The sequence below is a fragment of the Thunnus albacares genome, chromosome 8, assembly GCF_914725855.1.
Source record: "Thunnus albacares chromosome 8, fThuAlb1.1, whole genome shotgun sequence".
In the NCBI taxonomy this organism is placed as follows: domain Eukaryota; kingdom Metazoa; phylum Chordata; class Actinopteri; order Scombriformes; family Scombridae; genus Thunnus; species Thunnus albacares.
The window spans coordinates 27377559-27397219 of NC_058113.1; the positions used below are offsets into that span (position 1 = coordinate 27377559).

The 19661-nt window shown below is 39.6% G+C and overlaps 1 protein-coding gene across 1 annotated transcript in view; it reads right to left on the reverse strand.

Moving 5' to 3' along the window:
* The window catches only part of syngap1b (synaptic Ras GTPase activating protein 1b), a 131839-nt gene that overhangs the window by 97778 nt on the left and 14400 nt on the right, over nucleotides 1-19661 (reverse strand). Inside the window, exon 2 of the mRNA XM_044359207.1 lies at nucleotides 1663-1973. Within this exon, the coding sequence (XP_044215142.1) occupies nucleotides 1663-1973 (311 nt within the window). The remainder of the gene's footprint in view (nucleotides 1-1662; nucleotides 1974-19661) is intronic.

A 19661-nucleotide genomic window follows, 5' to 3' on the forward strand; every position in this document is an offset into this window, starting at 1 on the left:
TCCAAGAATTACGTCACAAATTACTTGATACTTATGAACAAGGAAATTTATTCAAAGAACTAAACCTTAGGTTTTGCCGGGTAGATTACATATTAGCTGTTTAGTTGAATGACTGTGAATGTTTTGTATCATGTTCACTGGTAATAAAAAAGACTGAAGAGAACAAATATTAATTAAAGCTGAACTAATCAATATTTTTATATGAATAATAGGTACACTACCTGCCCAAAACCACACAGCAGACAGGCAAAGTTATCAACTAGCTGGTGAACAGCACTGAGCATTTAGAAGCTAAGCAGCCACATATTTCCCTCAGGACTTGGTGGAGGAAATTGAAAATGGAACTTACATTTGCCAGGTGACCTGACTCAAAATGAATGATAATGTTGCTTTGTGTCTGCTGGATGAAAAAAGAAACTGTTTGATAAAATGTTTGCCAAGTTTATAAGGTGATAGATACTCTGTCAATGTTGTGTTTACACCTTATTATGCTGCCCTCAAGTGGCCAAAAAAATCAATTAAGTCATTTTATAGACTCAGAACTCAAAGACCCCCCCTCCATTCAAAAATGTGCTTTTCTTATTGCTTCTTGTTACTTGAGCTTCACTGTGCAGAATGATGTTATGAGCTGTTTTTACATTCATCTACTGAAAGTGGTGAGTTTCTCTGTGCTCATTGAAAATCTCAGTATAAGACAAGCAGTACAGTACGAGCATTATTTGTGACATTACAACTAGTGATCCAGTACGCAACTAACAGAAATATGACGTGGAAACTTGATGCCTCCAATTCACATATACTGAGAATGGACTTTTCAGTGAAGTGGGTGAAATTTTTATCAATTTGAAATTTTAAAAAATATCACTGGATGAGTGAGAAGCAATAGATGTCATTTTAAGGAACATTTTTTTTTGAGAAAAGCCATATCAAACACAAATTATTATTACAAACAGAGCATTTTATAGCATTTTATCTTTAAAAATGTCTGGAGGAGACCTTTAAATAAATAAATGTGGGTTTCTTACAAACTTGGAACCGGATACAAAATCAAATCAGCTATCAAAACCCAACCCTAGTTATAATAATATTATTAATACACTTTATTTATATAAATTATTACATACATGAAATGCAGCTCAAAGTGATTTACTTTTACAGTAACATGTTACATTTCTTTTCTTTTTACTATGAATATTACTTACAAAAGCAAGACATATTGCAACGAGAGTAAACCCTCCTGCAATATGTAATTAAATGTAATGTGTAAATGTGCTATCAGTATATTAAGTGGAATGTTTACTGTAAGTATGTACAATATAATATGGTGTACTTTTTAACAATCTAAACTACACTGCATAATGGGAGGCTTAAATAAAGTATTTAACCTCTATTTTCCCAATAAACTCAGACAAAGAAGGCATCTATGATACCACCCTCTCTCTCCACCCAGACCAAATGGTCCAAGGATTCAAATTGGCGACCTGGTGGAAACCAACCCCCTTCAATAAAAAATGTTAAATCTTAAATTTACCAGCTCACAGCTCACTGGTAGCAATTTGTATTTGACTGATGTGTCTTGGTTTTAAAGTTTAGCAAATTTGGCTTCCATCCCCTCTGTGTGAAACCAGTATCTGTGTATTCCTGGTGTGTGGAGTACAATACCTCTTCCTGGTCCAACATGTAGAGCTGATTTCCGGTGCTCACGCGAAGACGGGGGTTCCAGTGGTCACGGGGTGGGCGATCGTGTGAGGGGCGGTCGTAGATGGGGCGCTCGTGCAAGGGATGGTCGAAGGAAGGGCGGTCGTAGGAAGGACGGTCGTAGGAAGGACGGTCGTAGGAGGGACGGTCGTAGGAAGGACGGTCGTAGGAGGGACGTTCGGGAGCAGGGCGGTCGTAGGAGGGAGCGTGGAAGGAGTGGGCGTGAGAGCGATGATGGTGATGATGATAGGAGGGGGGGACGGCACACCTTGCATCTGGACAGCAGAGGAGGAGGAGAGACGGGTCAGGGGGGAGGAGGGGAGGAGAGGAGAGAGAGGGAGGAAAGAGAAGGTCAGTTAGGATCATCGGTAGGAGGGCTGTGATGCTGTGACATGTCTGTCCTCATAACATCAGTGTCAGGTGTCATTAGAGTGTGTTTGATAGGTCTGCTTAATGAGGTCATCACACGTTACTTAAACAACGAGCAGAGAATGCTAGAAACAGAACCTGCTTCTGGCGTGTTAGATAATAATATACATTTATTTATAGACCACTTGTCAAACAAGATGCACAGGCAACCACAATGAAAGTATATTAGAGGCCTTAAAAACTACAGCATGAAATAAATAAAACAATGAGCACTGGTAATGACACAAGATATTTAAAAAAAACAGGCTCTCTGGTTTACAGGAATAGTTTGACATTTTGGGAAATACGCTCATTTCCGAAAATTAGATGAAAAGATTAATAACACTCTATGTCCATTCAGTATGAAGCTACAGACAGGAAATGGTTAGCTTAGTTTAGCATAAACACTGACATCAAGGGGAAACAGTGAGCCTTGCTCTTTCCAAATGTAGTAGTAGTCCACTCACTTGAGCCCCCATAAAACCACAACTTGTTGTTTTAACACTTCTGTTTTTGTAACAAACTTGTAATAAGCTTTAATTTTTTTACCTTTGGATAGAGCAAATTAGCTATTTCCAGTCTTTATGGTAAGCTAAACTAACCATCCCCTGACTATAACTTTATATTTAATGGATACATATGAGATTAGTATCACTATTACAAGAAAGAAAACTATTCCTGTAAAAAAAAAAAACACAATAAAAATGATTAAACAATAATACAAATAGGTCTTGCATTGACAAAACCAATATTTGCTTGTTCCACACACACGTATAGCACAGATGAGAGGACCTTAAGGCTCACAGAATATAAAATTTCTACACAGCTGATTATGGACGGCTCAAAAACAAACAAAAAAACAAAAAACACCGGTTGGAGCAGTTCAAGTCAAAAAGGACTGGACATGAGTCACGTATGGTTGGACCTACAGCCATGCTCTCGTGCTACTCAAAGCATTATGATTTTTTCCATCAGCTATCAGCTATAATGCTTAAACACCTCAAAATACTTCATCTTTTCATTATTTGTTATAATTCATTGATCCAGGAATAATCGTCCTGACCTCAACCCCATTCACACAAATCGGAAGAATTTCAGTCCTGAGACAAATGTAAAGCTGTATTAGGATGAGAAAATCATGTATGGAAGCAAATAAAACAGAGTGTACAGCTTCCATCATACAAAATCTTCACTGATTGAGTTTCATTTGTAAGGCACTTGATAGTGACTCTGCAAACACACCCTTCGGATTGGAAATTCTCTATCACTGTTAAAACTGTTAAAAATGATAATTGTCTAATTGAAGAAGTCCTAGATCTAGCTCACAACCAAAATCTAATAAGCTCTTCCTTAGCCTGAGGCTGCCCTGTCCACCAACATTAACATAAATCTGTTCTGAGGTTTCTGAGATATCCTGCTGACAGACAGACAGAAAAATTAAACTAGAATCTCCTTGGCAGGGGTACAAATTATCTTTGATGTTATCCTCGATTCCAAAGATCATTTAAGAAGATATAGAAAAAAATTAAAATGATATCCGAAGGCTCTGTGCCTCAGATAATTAAAGGAATTGATCACACGATATTGGAGACATTAAAATGGATCTTTTCCAGGTAGCTGTTTGACCTCATCTTAAGTGAAAAATGTGTGGCTAGGGACCTTTGGTTAATGAGGCACTTTGTATTTTCTTTTGCTTTATATTTTCTTTTGCTGCTGTCTAAATGTTCTGGCCTTATTACAGTGTTTTAACTTATGCTTTAACTTAAAGGGGGCCTATTATGCTCATTTCTAGCATTATTCTGGGACTCCACTAGAGTAGCTTTGCATGATTCACAGTTCAGAAAACTTCTTATTTATCTTATACTGGCTCTTTATGCAGCCAGTCATAGGAGGCTGCATAAAGAGCCCCAATGAGCCCACCCTGTTCTGATTGGCCAGCTTTCCAGAAGCTCAGAGTCATGTTAAGTTACTGCTGATGAAAACCCAACATTTTCTACTTCATATTAAAAGCTTCTAGATGACTAAATAACCAGAGACTTTTATTGTGAAGAATTTACAGGGAATGAAACGTGTTCCTCACCGAATTAGCAGAGCTTCGTTAGTGGTGCTAAAAACCAGTTGACACAACAACAACATATGGAAATATTTAGAGCTCTTTGTTCAGTGGATCAGTTAGAAATAATGCAGGGAGGAATAGTTCAAGCTGAAACAGCCGCAGTGATGATGATATTTGATGAAGAGCTGCAGATGACCAACAACCTCCAACAGGTAAACTAGTTTTTACTTGCCTGTTGTGTAATGGAAAAACACTCACAGCATGCCAGCTCGACTCAAGTCATGGCTCAGCGTGACTACCCACCAAAACAATAGAGAAATGCCATATGCCATGTTAGTGGAGCAGAGCAGTAAACTCATGCACTGTGTGTGGAGCAGATGACCATATAAAGAAATCCGTCACGAACTGACATCAGCTTGGGCTGAAAGTAGAAAAGATCCGTTGGAAACCGAGTGTTCAGAACAGTCTGAAGCTGGTGCTTTTTGCTCACAAGGATTACTTCTAACATACATTTAACTCATTATTTCACACTTTGGCCACTTTTAATATGAACATCTGACATTGTCTATATATGACTTAAAATCAGGATAAGCATAATAGATTCCCTTTAAGGCAATATACCATGGGAACAGCATAATACTGTGTTTTTTTTTTTACATTTTTCCAACAAATTTAATTCATATTTACTGTATTTTTGTGGTCTTCAAATACTTTTTGATGTTTATTTCCATTTTTATACTTTTGTCCCTTCTCTTTCTCACTCAATGCATCGTACTCTCTCTTCTGCATGTGAAGGGCCTCTCTTGATGCATCTGTTGTTCTAATATTAACCTTACATTTCCTCTCCCTCCTTAGACTCTTTATTTATTATCTCTGTTTAAGCTTTGGACATGTTTATTTCTTTTCCATGAAGCAAAAGGCAACAGCATCATCTCTCACATGCTTGAGATTATGCCACAGAGTATTTTATAGTTTTCAGCTATGGATACAAAAGCAAACATCTCGAGGCAGTTCTCTCACTTTATCTCGCCTGATGTTGGAATTCAAAGACTCTCCTCTCTTTTAGAAACGGTCCAGTGGAACATCGCTGGGAACAAGTTAGTTACAATAGGCCATCTTCAAACGGGAAAAATATTGCCAACAGGCTGAGATAATTGTACTTGTTTTAAAACTTTGCTTGATATTCCAAGCTAAAAAGAAAAGGTGTCAATATCTCCCAGAGGCAGATCACCACTCCACTAGCATCAAAATTACATCTACAGTGCTGGACCAGACAGGGAGATGTAAACTAATTTGCACTTAAAACAAGTTAAAGAATCGGCGAAATATGATTTTAATCAAAATCTTCAGGTAAACAAGTTGAGAAAGCAGTAGAAAAAGAGAGAAAGCAGTCTGTGAGTCAGTCAAAGTAACATCCCCCCAGTGGCTCACACCTCTTTCACCAAGGAAAAGCCAAATTCACACTTCCAACATCTGCAGGCTGTACTACAAGACCAGAACACACACACACACACACACACATTTTCACACAATCACACACACTCACAGACAAGGAGAGAGAAAACTGCTGTTAGTTTGACCCAATACACAAAGTTGACTGAAAATCCAATGACCACTGACCCTTTGCTTAATTTTTTTTTTTTAAAAACATACAAGTATTTGACACAGGAAATAGATCATGTAGGTGATAGACTGAAGCTCTGAACTCTCTCCTCTTGAAAAGTAAGCCAGAAACAGTCACCTGCAGCCTGAAGTGCAACACTACAGCATGTCATATCTGATTATTTTACTGCATCATCACTTCTCAGATTCTCCCCCTCTCTTGATGCTTCTCTACCAAGCCGGAGTGGAAAAGCACAACAGGCAACCGTCTCATTGTTGCAAAATAACAACTCAGTTGATCTTTCAGGTTCCTTTTTGAATTATGAATCAAGCTGCTGAAATATAGATGAGCTCCTAAACAACCACAGCTAATTAATATGGACGGCGTGGAATATGAACAGAAACTCAAAGCCATGAATGGGCCACTGTGATTGGGCTGCATTAAAGGGTAAGATAGCTTCAGATGAACTTTTGTGTCTGTTTCATATTCAAAAATGCAAGCGACATGAGGAGAAGAAATAAAGGGAGGAGGTGGGTGAGTGGGAAAGACTGTACAGTGTTGTAAAACAACAGTCTTTATACCACCAAATAACACCATTAATTTAGGGGGTTTTGGCAGCTATTTGATTGATATTGTATTCGATGTTTAAAACACACAAGCTTAGTGGCTCAATTCCATTGTGGCTCTCCGAAGTTGGTTACATCTAGTTGTTGACAGCAATCCAGAACACTCCGAATACTATTTCTATGAAATATTGTGTGAAATATTGACAAGATTATGACTGGAATGGATGTGTCATCAATACATCTCCACAACCATGGATTAACGGCTGAAAAAAAGTATTCCAAGGTTTTATATTTGATTAATATGCTCTGAGCTGTTATGTTGCACAGTGGGTTGTCTGGAAATTTTATCTTCAAAGGCTTCATAGCAAAATATTTCTGTTGCAAAGGGAAACAATAAAATGTTATGACTTGCATCAAACAAAACTATCATTTTCTAGCTGTTGGCACCTCCCATATATTTTAACATAACGAGGGGAAAGGCAAATATGGTGATCTGTCACTGTTGACTTATTCCACTCTTTTTATGAATTGTTCTTGATTCTGGATGGGAGTGTCAACAGATCGACTGTAAAAGCAGATGTGATAGATGCAGAGCGAGTGCAATATGAATCTACAGAAACACTGCACTTTGTGGCATGCTTTCTCTTTCTCCAGAAAAGCACCTAAGCCCCTTGAATCCAAACTTTGCAACTGTGCAGAGCAAAGTCATGATGCTGAGATATTCACTGGGGGATAGCAGCATGAATCATCCACAGCCCAATCTGCGCTACTCTACTGTAGGCCTACCTCTCCACCCCCGAGGCTGCCTATTAAGGGCCTGTGAAGCGCAGTGGACAGAATTTCAATGAGCAGACTCATTCTTCTGTCTGTCCATTCGTACGTACAGAGTGCACAGGCACAGCTCTACGTTGCATGAATATACTGTAATGATTTGGCACAAGCAGAAATGCTGAGATGCCTCTTTTCTCCGCTCATCTTCCTCTATCTCACTCTGTCTTTCATTCGCTCTCTACGGTCTGATCTCTGTATTTTCCTTACTCTGCCTTCTGTTCCTCTCTCTCCTTCCCTCTCTGTGGGCTCTTTTCCATTTTCTGCCAACCTTAGCAGTTTACAAAGAAGAGTGCCATGCACCAATCGGATGACTGGTCAGCCTTAGTCAACGTTGTCATTACTGGAACCCGACAGGCCTAATGTTGATTTATACACATCGCTGAGCTCCAAAACAGCGCTAAAAATAAAGCTTGCAATATCCCTGGGCCGCCCGGGGCAGATAATGTACTCCTGCAAGCATGGCAAACCAAAGCATCTTACTTTCTAGGCAAGAGAGCATCACACAGTGCACATGTCGTTACTGTGACCTCAGCTGCACCACTGTCACATATTACTGCCTTCCAAAAAAAAAAAATCACTGGAAAATAAACCAATGGAATACAGATGCCAAGAATTAATATATGGATGGTAGTTAGAATAGATGCAACACTGCACTTTGACAAGCCGTGAGTCAGAGTGGTGCATATGTGCAGTACAGTAGGCAGCTGTCAGTGCTGAGTCAAGGGGGGCTGTCAAGTGTCAGCAGAGGGGTCACAGAGGCCCAGAAGAACGAGTCTTCTAGCTGAACAAGCACATTGGTCATGCCCTCAACTTCTTCTATATGCTGCGAAGGAGAAACTCTACTTCATTAGACTTACATCAGTTTTGGCTATGGTAGCGGGCTGGCTTGAACATGCAGCACAATAAATAATGATAGTCTGCATTCAGAAATCAGGCTTTACTTCATTAAAATGTGCTCAGTATAATTTTTCTGCTTCATGGCAGAAAATTACTCAAAAATATATGTGGGAGTTTGATAGGACTGCTGATCAATACCAATTACTCAATGATTACCTTACAGGGTGGTGAGACCTCTGGCTTTAAAAATGTACTGTCCAGCCTGTGCAATTTAAGGCGCTTCCAAACTAACCATCTCCCCCCACCACATCTTCTCCCCAAATAGCTCAAAGATGAAGTACTATATGGTGTTACGAGCAATCAACCAGCAACCAATTTTTCAGCTATGAAAATGACAGCAACAGTGCTATTACAGCATTTTGCATCATGAAAATACCTCTGCACCAGACATTTCTGTTGGATCTCCGCTTTAATTAGGTACCTCTGTTGTGAAAATGTGACTTTATTTGTGCCAATTACAGGATACCATCACTCAAGGGTACTGGTGGAGTCGGAGGCGGTGTCAGACTTGAGTAGGAGATAAGTTGTATCTGTGTTGCTGCAGTTACAGCTGACTACTTAATGTCATTTTAATGATCACATTATAAAGGGTAGTTTGTTTTTTGTAATTAGACTGGGTATAATGTGGACTTTGACACATTCGGTTGATGTTTAAACACCTGTTTCTACAAATTTTCGCTTAAGTATTTGAAGTTTCTAGTTTGCATTCTGCTTAGCTGACACAGCAGCAAAAATACCACGATGAACTAAATTAAAAGGACACATTAAAACACACTTTGAATTGTTTGAGTTGTTCCACATTTATTTTTAGTTTGGTTTATCTGTATTTAGCATCTGTAATTTACAACAGTGTGTAATGCTCAGTGGATGTCCATCTTCAGATTGTACACGTCCCCAACAGCAGACCATTGCTCTCCCAGCTATACATTAGAATTATACTATGCAGAAACAGAAATACACCGCTATTTGCCATTTTTGCAACAAAGGATAATTTCTTCACATCTTTTCCAAAGTTGGGACAGAAAGCAATAATGCACTACAAATTATCTAGAAATTAGAATGTACTTAATATGCAGATTTTTTATAAACTTTTGGTCACCTCAAGTAACTTATCGTAAATTGGTTCCGACTTGAATTCACCTTTTGATGACCACAAGACCAAAGCAACTGCACACTGGCAAAAATAGAAACTATTGTCTTACTATGTACATGTATGAAACAGTTTTATGTGAGCTAAAAATTTCCTGCACGATACTCACTCTGAATGCGCCTGTATGTGTGTATTTGTCAACTTCAAGTTGAAGGGCAGTCACAAAATCAAAGATGTACCAAAGTATTTCAGTTAAATGCACCACCAATCAATAGTTTTTTACATAAACAATAGATCAAATGAGTAATGCGAGAGTGGATGCTTGTAGTGACAAACCCACTGAGAATGATCATTCTGCAGCTCCGCGAGTTTTAGCCTCATTATTTTTGTTTACGGTTTGCAAATTCTGATCTCCTTAACCCCATTTCCAGCAGCAGCAGGTGGCAAAAAATCTCAAATAAGCAGTCTGTATGTTACCTGCCCAGCACCAAATGGCAGACAGACAAAGTTAGTGACTACAATAGCAGGTATAGACAGTCAAACACGTAGTGAGCTAAAGAGCCAGATATTTTTCCCATGAGTTGGTGGAAACCAAAATAGAGCTAAAAGGAGAGATTTATGGGACTTAAATTTGTCGGGTATACAGAAACACGACTGGAAATTGATGATAGTGTTCCTTCATGTCTGCTGGATGCAGGCAGAACTGTACTTCCTCTCCATACTATACTACTTTTCTAGGTATTTTAAATTCTCTTTAGGTTACAGCAGAGCTAAAACATCAGGCTTCTGTAATAAAAATGTTGTTCCTTATCACTTTAGTCATGACCTTTTAAGCAAAAAAGGTCTTGCACACTCACCAGCTGCCACTATAATGTAAGGAAATGTGTGTGGTTCTCCGTTTAGACTAAGACAAAAAGATATGTAAAAAGCTGCTCTTCTCATACACTCTACCTGCTGTGTGAATCCCGGCAAAAGCTTTGATCCCTTTTTAATTTCACCTACTATAATGAATCCTCTTCACTCATGAAGGAGAAATGTTGAGATGATGTTGTAGATGAGAAGGGGGGAGGATGGGGATAAAGGTGTGTGTGTGTGTGTGTGTGTAGGTACATGTGTGTATGTGTGTGTGACAGAGCGAGTGGGAGAGATGGAGAGAGAGTATTCTCACCTATCAGATCATTCACCCAGCCCTCGCACAGCGCGTCCCGGGTTCCCCATTGCTCACCCAAAGCGTCCACACGGCGTCACTGTTGCTGCACTGCTAGCGCCTTGAATCCGCCCCCAACTCCACCACACAGGAAACAAGGTTACTGCCCAAGAGATGTCACTTCCGAAACACCCACTCCCGCTCGCTTGCTCGCGCTCGCTCCCTCACGCCCCCAGCCTATTGCCATGACAACCGAGAAAAGAATAGAATATAAGTGAGTGTTAAAGAGACAGAGGGATCAGAGAGACAGGGAAAAACAGGGATGGAAAGAGAGACAGAGAGGGGAGGACAGAGAGACAGAGAGAGAAGAAAAATGGGGGGAAGAGTGAGGAGGAGGAGAGGAAGGGTATGGACAGAGAGAAAGGTGAATGAGTGGGCGGGGAAAGGATGGATGACAGAGGGGAGGACGAGAGATTGAGAGAGGAGGCATGTGTTGGGATGTGATCGGGGGGGAAAGGGAAGAGGAGAGAGAGGTGTAGATGCTGTGGATGCCGAGATAGAAGAAGAGAGAGAAATGAAGTGATGAGAGACAGAGAGAGGGAAAAAGGGAAGGAAGGGAGGAAGGAAGGAGGACACTTTTTTGGGAATAGGGAGCCCACATCTTGTTCCCATAGCAACACAGCCATCCATGAAATACTGACTTGAACCTCCCTCTCACTCTCTTACTCTCTCTGTTTCTGTCTCTCCATCCCTCCCCCTCTCCTTTTCTCTTTCCATCTCTAACTATATATACACACATACCGTGAGCGTAAGTTGGCACTGAGTATGTATGCAGTAATCCAAGCTCTGCAACATTGTCAAACACATCAAAAGGTACCAAATATACCATCAATGTATCGTGCCACAGGAATTAATCTGTGTTTTTACATTCACAATAGCCATATCTTGGATAGGTTCAGATTTTTTCAAGTCTGTTTTAATACAATATTCACGTGCCATATGTACATTGACAAGGCCGTTGATTGCTGTAATCATTCCTTCTTCCATATCGGCCATGACGCCTTCCAAACGCAACTACACTGTAAAGTCTTGGGTATGCTGGAAAGGGATAACAACTACTTCATATAATGTGTAGTCCAAACACATCTAAAAGCAGGAGTGCTTACACCTGGTCCAAATAGTACAGTATCATTGGGAAGAATGGAAAAAAGAGAGCTTGAGAGAGAAGTTTGATTCCGACAGGCTTCCTCACCTCCGCACACCTGGCTAATCGCTGTGTGACGTGGGCAAGGATCGATGTATCGTCAGTTTCAGAAAGTAACAGAAATTGTAAGACACAGCCCTTTCAATTACGACAACAGGAAGGTGTGGGATGAGGGGGTTTCAGGTGTCATTCAATAATCTAACAAGCATAGCGACACCTTAAGAAACGGGGAACAAAATCCACGGTTCACATTCTGTGCAAAAATGAAGTCTTAAAGTCCCCCTCTACTCAAAAATGTGTTTTACTTATTGTTACATCAGTTGGATGTTTGAGCTTCACTGTGCAGAATGATGTATGTGCAGACTTTGACACAAGAAATATTAATCTTCTGAAGGGGGAAAGTTTGTCTGTGCTCATCAAAAATCTGAGTTCAAGGGGTGGGACTTTAAGCATTATTTGTGACTTCACACCACTAGTTTGGAAGCTTATTATGTTCCAGTATGCAACTTACACAAGCGTGATGTGGAAACCTGAAGCCTGCAGTGTACGCACAATGAGAATGGACTTTCAGTAATGTAAAAGACATGTCTAGCAGTTAATCTTTTGAAATAAACAATAATTGCATATTTGCATTTTTCAGTGAGGGAGAAGGAGGAGATGTAATTTTCAGGATTTAAATTAGATAATTGGATGTTTTTGTGTGTGTGGAAAAACCTTGTCTCGAGGGGGTACACGTCTCAAAGGGATCTTTAAGTTCAACCAAGGCTAATATGTAATTTCAGCTGTCTCAGATAGCCAGTCTAGTATTTTGTCCAGGCAACAATCCTATATGCAACAACCAGGACATGTGAAATACTGTCTGAGGAAACACAAAAAGGGGATTTGGCACAAAAAAGACCTTTTTGATTGTTTCGGAGGATACCAAATTCATTGGGCTAACACAGACTGCTGCACCCTCATTTCAGCGTCAGGTGAACTTTTTTTCACAGAACAAGGACAGTGGATTTTGGGCCCAATCTTTTAGAGTTGCACTACGAAGGGATTGCTTCATGGCCAGTATGGACAGCAGCCAATAACTCGTTCAATGCACATGGCATGTGCGCATTGTATTATGATGGACTGGGAAAAAAATCTGGACCTATCATAATGGGAAACCTGGGGTCTACAGATATACTGTAGGTGTCAGCTCTGTACATGAGCTGACTTCGGAGATAAAAAACCAAAATGCAATATGTCTAAAGCGGGAGGGAGGGATCGATGTGGCCATCATCCCGCCATGAATCCCAATGAAGTCCAACTTTCTGCACTAACTCCTGGCAGCCTCTTCTCAACCCCCCCCTCCCCTTTCCCATCTATCTCTCCCCTCCTCCTTCTGCCCATCTGTTTCTCTGCCCTCCACCCCTTCGCTCTCTGGCTCCCTCTCTCTGCTTCTTCCTAGATGTGGCCTTCTCATTCATACTCCTCTTACCCCCCCAAAAAAAACCTTTTATCTCTACCTCTGTGCCTTTCACCCCCCTCCTCTTTGCATTGCAAACTGTCACTCTTCAATCCTTTCATCCTCGATATTCCCCTATCTGGGATTAAAACACAAATTTATCTGTTCTACAATCACATTTTTACCATTCACCTCTCTCCTGTTCCCCTCTCACTCCTCCATCTTCTCTCACACTCGCTTATTCTATTTTTACTTCTAGATCTCTGTGATGTTTTCTCTGTCTCTCCGAATTCAAAATCATCCACCTGATTTTTAATCTCTCTCTTCTTCTATGTGGCCTTTACCTTCTTTCTCTAAACACGCCTTGATCTCGATGCCAAACACATATTCAAACTCTTTAAATAAGCAGACAAACTCGATTTGGCATTAACAAAGACAAACACATGTAGGCACACATGTAAGGATTAACTAATAATCTAATAATAACTACACAATAAACAATAAATATAAACGGCTCCGTCTGTTCAACTTTGGTACTTTGCTGTTCATCCATGTTCATCACTTGTGTGGAAAGACAACTGTGACCTCAAGATGTCCCAGTCATTCATTTGCATATACTTGAATGAATCTGAATGCAACTCAGAAAAACCTTTGAGCAAACCTTGACAATATTCCATGCGGCAAAAACATGCCAAAGGCTTAAATTGAAACTATGCAAAAAAAAAAAAAAAAGCAAGGCAAAAATGTTGGATTTCATTGTAAAAATCAATGAAAATGTCTTAGGAACTGAAAACTCTTATGTTAAAAGAGAGTTTGTCTTTTACATTTCAATGTGGAGAGGATTTCCCCTAAGATTCTGAATGGGTCGGAGTCACACTCAAGTTGCAAATAAATACAGATGAATGACAGGAACAGCTTGAGGCCATTCAGGCTTTGGCCAATAGCAAAGTTGGGTTTGCCTGTTTTAGCTGCACAGTAGCCTTCTCACACGATCTCCCTCTCTACCGCTCTCTCGCTCTCAGTCTCCCACTCGCTTACACTCACTCCCACAACTCTCTTTGCTTCTCTCTTTCGCTCACACTCTCTCCCTCATTCTCTGTTCGCATCTCTCTTTCACTTACCCGACGTCTTTTAACTATAACTCTCCTATTCTAGATACGTCTCCATCAAAATGTCACGTAAATCTTGACAAAAGTAAAGCCTTGAATTTCCCATCAGGCATGTAGGTTGAAGCGTTTCCTGCCTGTCAATAAACACATCCATGAGGAAAAAAAAAGTTTGTCTCTGCCAATGTTGCCTATATATATAACGCATTCATCTAAAGAACAAAAACAACATGACATACAACACTATAATACAAAAGCTAATGGTCATAAAAAAACAGAATAAGCAACCATTCATGAGATATTTCTGTGAGGTCATGGTGAGCAGGTATGTAAAGACTTCAGTGTCCAGGCTGCTTTTGTGCCGTTACACGCCTACGCCGAACAACACATTGTGGGTTGTTCATGCCAAGTCCATGTCGTAATCAAGTCATTATTCACTTTTTATCGCATAACTTCCTCATGAAAAAGTCTTCAAGAAGAAGTAAAAACATTTTTTTCCGAGATTAATTTGTGCATGTCATAGTAGTAGTAGTAGCTGTGATTTTTACTCTTACGCCCCCTCACTCCCATAACTCCCCAGTCCACCATCTTTTTATCTCTCTCCGACTTTCGATCTCTCTTGCATTTTGCTCTAAACAGTCTAACGGGCTACAAAAGAAACTCTCCAGGTTGCTCTTTAAGGCCCTCTTCACTCAGAGTGTGAATAAATAAACACTGTGGGGGGAAATGAGATGCTGGACATCTCTCCATGCACCTGCTTCATTCAGAAGTGTAGTACTGCCTCTCCACCTGGCTGTGAAGGTGATATTCAATGTGCTGAGAGGGGGGAAAAAGAGATGAATGGGGACAAAGTGAGCTTGGAGTGTGTGTGTGCGTGTGTGTGTGTGTGTGCCTGCTCACATGGAAATATATCAAGTAACACCGCATAATGTTTTAAATTCTCTTCAATTTTATGTTCAGTGCCAACCACTGAAGAGTGCTAATGTCTGATGGCTCATTTAAACTAGTTGTATACTGCTGCTGCTTCTACTGTAAAAGACAATACACATATTATAAAGCTACTTTTTGGCACCCAAAAGTTCAGAAATACACAGGATTATGCGTTTTAGTAATATTAGCTTTTCTAAGAGGCAGAGCTGCACTGGAGGCCACAACACCCAGTAGAGCTACTGTATTATGAAGCTTGGGATAGCTGCTATTAACAGAAAAAATACGATCTGTTATGCTTGAGTTTTTTTCCTTGCCAACATGCATTAGTGTTGAATGCTGGGAATTGAGATTCCCGTATTTCTCACCAAAATCTGCTCCCATTTCTTGGGAAAAATACCTGCGAGCAGAGTCCTGCACGACAGGTAACCCTCAAAAAGTATGTGTAACAGGTAAAAATAATATTTATATTAATTCACGCTTACAGGTAAAAATGAACAGAATGTGCATGGGCAGCAGGTGAAACTGACAGGAGAATGAAAAAAATCAAATAAAACAGAATTGAAAATAAGGCAGCAGGTTTTTTTTTTAAAAAAATCGAAACCAGCTGAATCTTATCAACCCCAATTAGTTGGCATGAATTGTTTTCTTTTGAAAGCGCACAACACAACCTTTCACCCGTTAATTCACATCCAGTCAAGTAACAGAAAGTCACTGATGAAGCAGCGATGTAGGCTAGCAGCTAGCACATCAGAGAAGGAGAAGCTGAAAACAAAACACCAGCGCTGAAATACAAAATTGTGGACAACACATCATCGGAGGTCCAGTCGGACGTATGGGAGAAATTTGGTGCGATCAGACACTGTGAGAATATAACATGGTGAGTGGTTTTGCTGCTTGTAACAAGTGCCAAAAAGTATTAGCTTTTGATAGCCGCAAACTAGGCACATCGTCGCTAAGGGAGCACATCAGCAGCTGCAGGAGCACAGGTGCTGCGCTGATCGATAGATACTTTCCAAGAACATAAATCTCCACCGGTGGAATTTGCTGATGTGTGTGTTTTTATATTCTAATTTAAGCAATGCCATCAGACATTAAACCTTAGGCTGCTGACAAATTGCACAAGTTAAAATAAAGCACTCTTAAATGAACGATTATGTCGGTTATCTTTTTACTTACGGGGAACTTGGGTCTGGTCCGGATTTGATTTAGATATAATCCCGGGTAAAGTGCCGGTTCCATAAATTGGACCTGGGCAGGACTCTGCCTGTGGGAACCCACAATTTTTGACAGTGTGTGCTTGGGTATGTGTGTTTTTGTGTATTTGCATATTGAAGACTATGTGCTGAAACAAAGACACATTCCCAAACCTCATTAACTCACCACATAACGTATTCCAACCTTGAAATGCCATTATTATGGCAATATAACTGTTAAATATTGTTTCGAATCCAGGGTTGCCAACTCTCTTACAAACTCTTTCTATGCATGATTTGTTTGCAACAAATAATAAATTGACTTGATAGAAGTCCCTAAAGCAAGACAAAATAACTTGCAGCAATTTTCTTGTTGCTGAAATCGGCAGGAGCCATAAAGCACAGAGAAGAGATAGAGAGAGCATAACTATTGATGTCAGGGAGAGGTTTATAGATGCCCCTGTCCTCTAGTCAAACTGCCGCTGGTTCTGTTTGGCTTCTCACCCAATATCATTGAGCCATTATATACACTGGGTTCGCCTTGGACAAGACCAACATGGTGCAGTAAGCCAATATGTTATCTCCTCCCGTGGTAATTGAATTTATGGTGCCAGATATTCTAAACCTCCTATCATGACATTGTCAGAGTGCTGTGGTGCACTGAGCTCCTATCACAACTGGTGATGACATTTTCCTTCTAATCCCACTGTTTTACTGACTGCAGTGCAGATGTAGCAACAACAAAAGTTGCCATGTGTCCCTGCACTTTGATGCACTCAACATGCTTTGTGTCATTAATTCATGAAAAACAGACCCCATTTATTTATGCTGATGTGCTCTAGTTGGCCGTTATTGTAGCTGAACTTCTAAATTCAAAGCCATAGTCAATGGTATCTACTTAAGGTATCAACAGAAGATGAATAGCTATCCCGCTGACCTCACCGGATAAATGTTAGGATGGTGGATTAATTCAAAATCAATCTCACATTTTTAGTGTTTTCATTTAATAAAAGAATAAACTTTTTTTGCTACTTAGCCAGGTTACCCCTCACACTCATTTATCTTTTTGTATTGTACCTGTGTGTTCGAATGCTACGAGTGGTACTGCTTCACACCTGTTGTACCCCTTTAACTACACACTATATTGTATATATTGGATGTTGAATCTCTGTCATGCATGTGTGATACTATATTTTCTTCTGCAGTTCAAGCAATGAGGCAGGCTGAATTATAACACTGTTATTGCACTTGCAAGTCATGCTCTTTGTGCCCTGACCCCTGTGTGTTTTTGTTTCTCTCTTTGGTGTCACCACAGTGATTGAAAGCGGGTCGAGCCAAGCTGTCCCTAAGAGATAAAGAACAATTATAGTCATCTGTCCTCAATCCAGAGATAGACTAGGAACTGTGTCATTGTCTTATTACCCAAAGGGTTGTCGCTGAAACTTCTCACTCATAACACACCTTAACTCATGTTGTCTCAGCACCGTCTGACAAACAGCTGACTGGCAGACAGAGAAACTGGGGGCGTTCGAATAAACTCATAATAATAGGAGTTGTTTGTGAAATTTCCTAATAAAGAATGAATGTACATTATTACATGTTTCATTAAGTTTAAAGAGGCCAAAAAGATTTTGTTATCAAAACAGACTTAGATTGTCACTGATTAAGCTCTCCAGAGAAACAAGATAATACATACATCATCCACTTTCATTTAAAGTCAACATAAGTCCATGTCACATTTATTAGCGAACCAGTTGTGCCGCTGTGTATCTTGACCCACCTTCCATTCATTTAATTGGGTGCCTTTCAGGGTCACAACAATAAATTGTTCTGCTGATACATCAACAAGTAATAACAGTAACCTCTATGATTGAGGATCCTCCCTTACTATAGCAACCCAAAGATTGTGTAATACAGACATTACATTTTTTATCTTAATTGTTGATTTAACTGACCAGTATGTCTTGTAAAATGACTCAATTCATTTTAATTCTGCATAGCTGATATTATATGTAAGCAAAGTATTTACTTTCACTGAAAAATTTAGGTGGGTCACTTTGCCTGAAGGAACTGCCAACCTAAAAAAAAAAAAAAAAAAAAAAAATCATTAGTCTGGATTCAACAGTTAACTAACCCCAAATCTAAATACTGTTAAAAACCTGACGAGAATAGAATTGCACTGATGACCTGATTTACAAAATCTTTTGCATCTTCTTTATAACACATTCTGCAACTAAAAATATGTGTGATTTATTTAACAGGTGCACCAGTCTGGGAGTTTAACCTGTACCTCTGTAGAAATCTCAGTAACAGCACACACAAATGGTGAACATACAAAAAGTGTTCAGTAAGGCTGCACTGAATTAGTTCGAAAGCAAAAAATAACAGCTTGTTAAAAATAAAAAAAAAGAGGGCAGAAATAAATGTCTAAATGGACACAAGATCTGACCTTCTGATCAAAATCTGACTACATTTTACAAAACTGAACAAAGTGCAGACAGAGTTGTGGCTGTGCAGGGAATTTGTTGGTAATTCCTTGAAAATTAAATTTTACAAAGCTTTAAAAAATATATTTTACTTAATTATTATAATCATAGTGTGCTATACTCTTTTCAGTTTAATTATATATAACCTGAATCAGTGTTTTGAAATGCACTATTTTTATTACAACAAAAGTACATTTCGAATCTAGTCTGAACTGCACTTTGTAAGCTCTCCTTCGCTCTGACAGTCTGCCTATAAGTCGGTCTGAATCTCTGATTACATAATTAGCTGCTGTCTTAGTAAATCAGACATAAAATCGACGCAGGCTTGTGAGCAAAAAAAAAAATTGAATGAAAGGAAAATCTGGCTCTAAGAACTTATCTTTTTTTGTTTGGCATAAAAATCTAATGTTACAACCCTGAATGTCGGTACAAACTATCACCTATCTGTTGCAGCTACAAACTATCACCTATCTGCTGCAGCTTCAGTATAAAAATATGAGTATTATCTTTCAGAAGCCCATTTCTATCAAACCCTCGTTTGTTTGGCAGCAGCGAGATGAAGAGACCATAGGACCAACATCGTTCGTTCCACCTGGCCCCTCTCTCAGCTGAGTGAGCAGCCAGCATTTCTTCACTGGCAGGATGCTTTAGATAAGAGCTGCACACTGTGTTCAGCATGCACCTCATAGACAGATAGTGTACATTGCATTAATTCCGCTAACATTTTGATCCCATGAGCTGAAACGTCGATGGACTTGATTTAATTCACCTATTGGGAGCATTCTGAATAAAGTGTGCCAGGACTTATTATTATGTGTGGACTGGCTTTCTGTGCTGAGTGCTTGCTGAGTGCTTTTTTTTTTATCAATTTGACCAGCTTTCCACTGTTAAAATGGTAATAATGTCAATTCCGTAGTCTCTTGAAGATTCAAATACATTTTTGTGAGATGTACATTGAACATGAATGGTGCTAAAGTCAGACGTGACTATAAACCCGAACTGGACATAAAT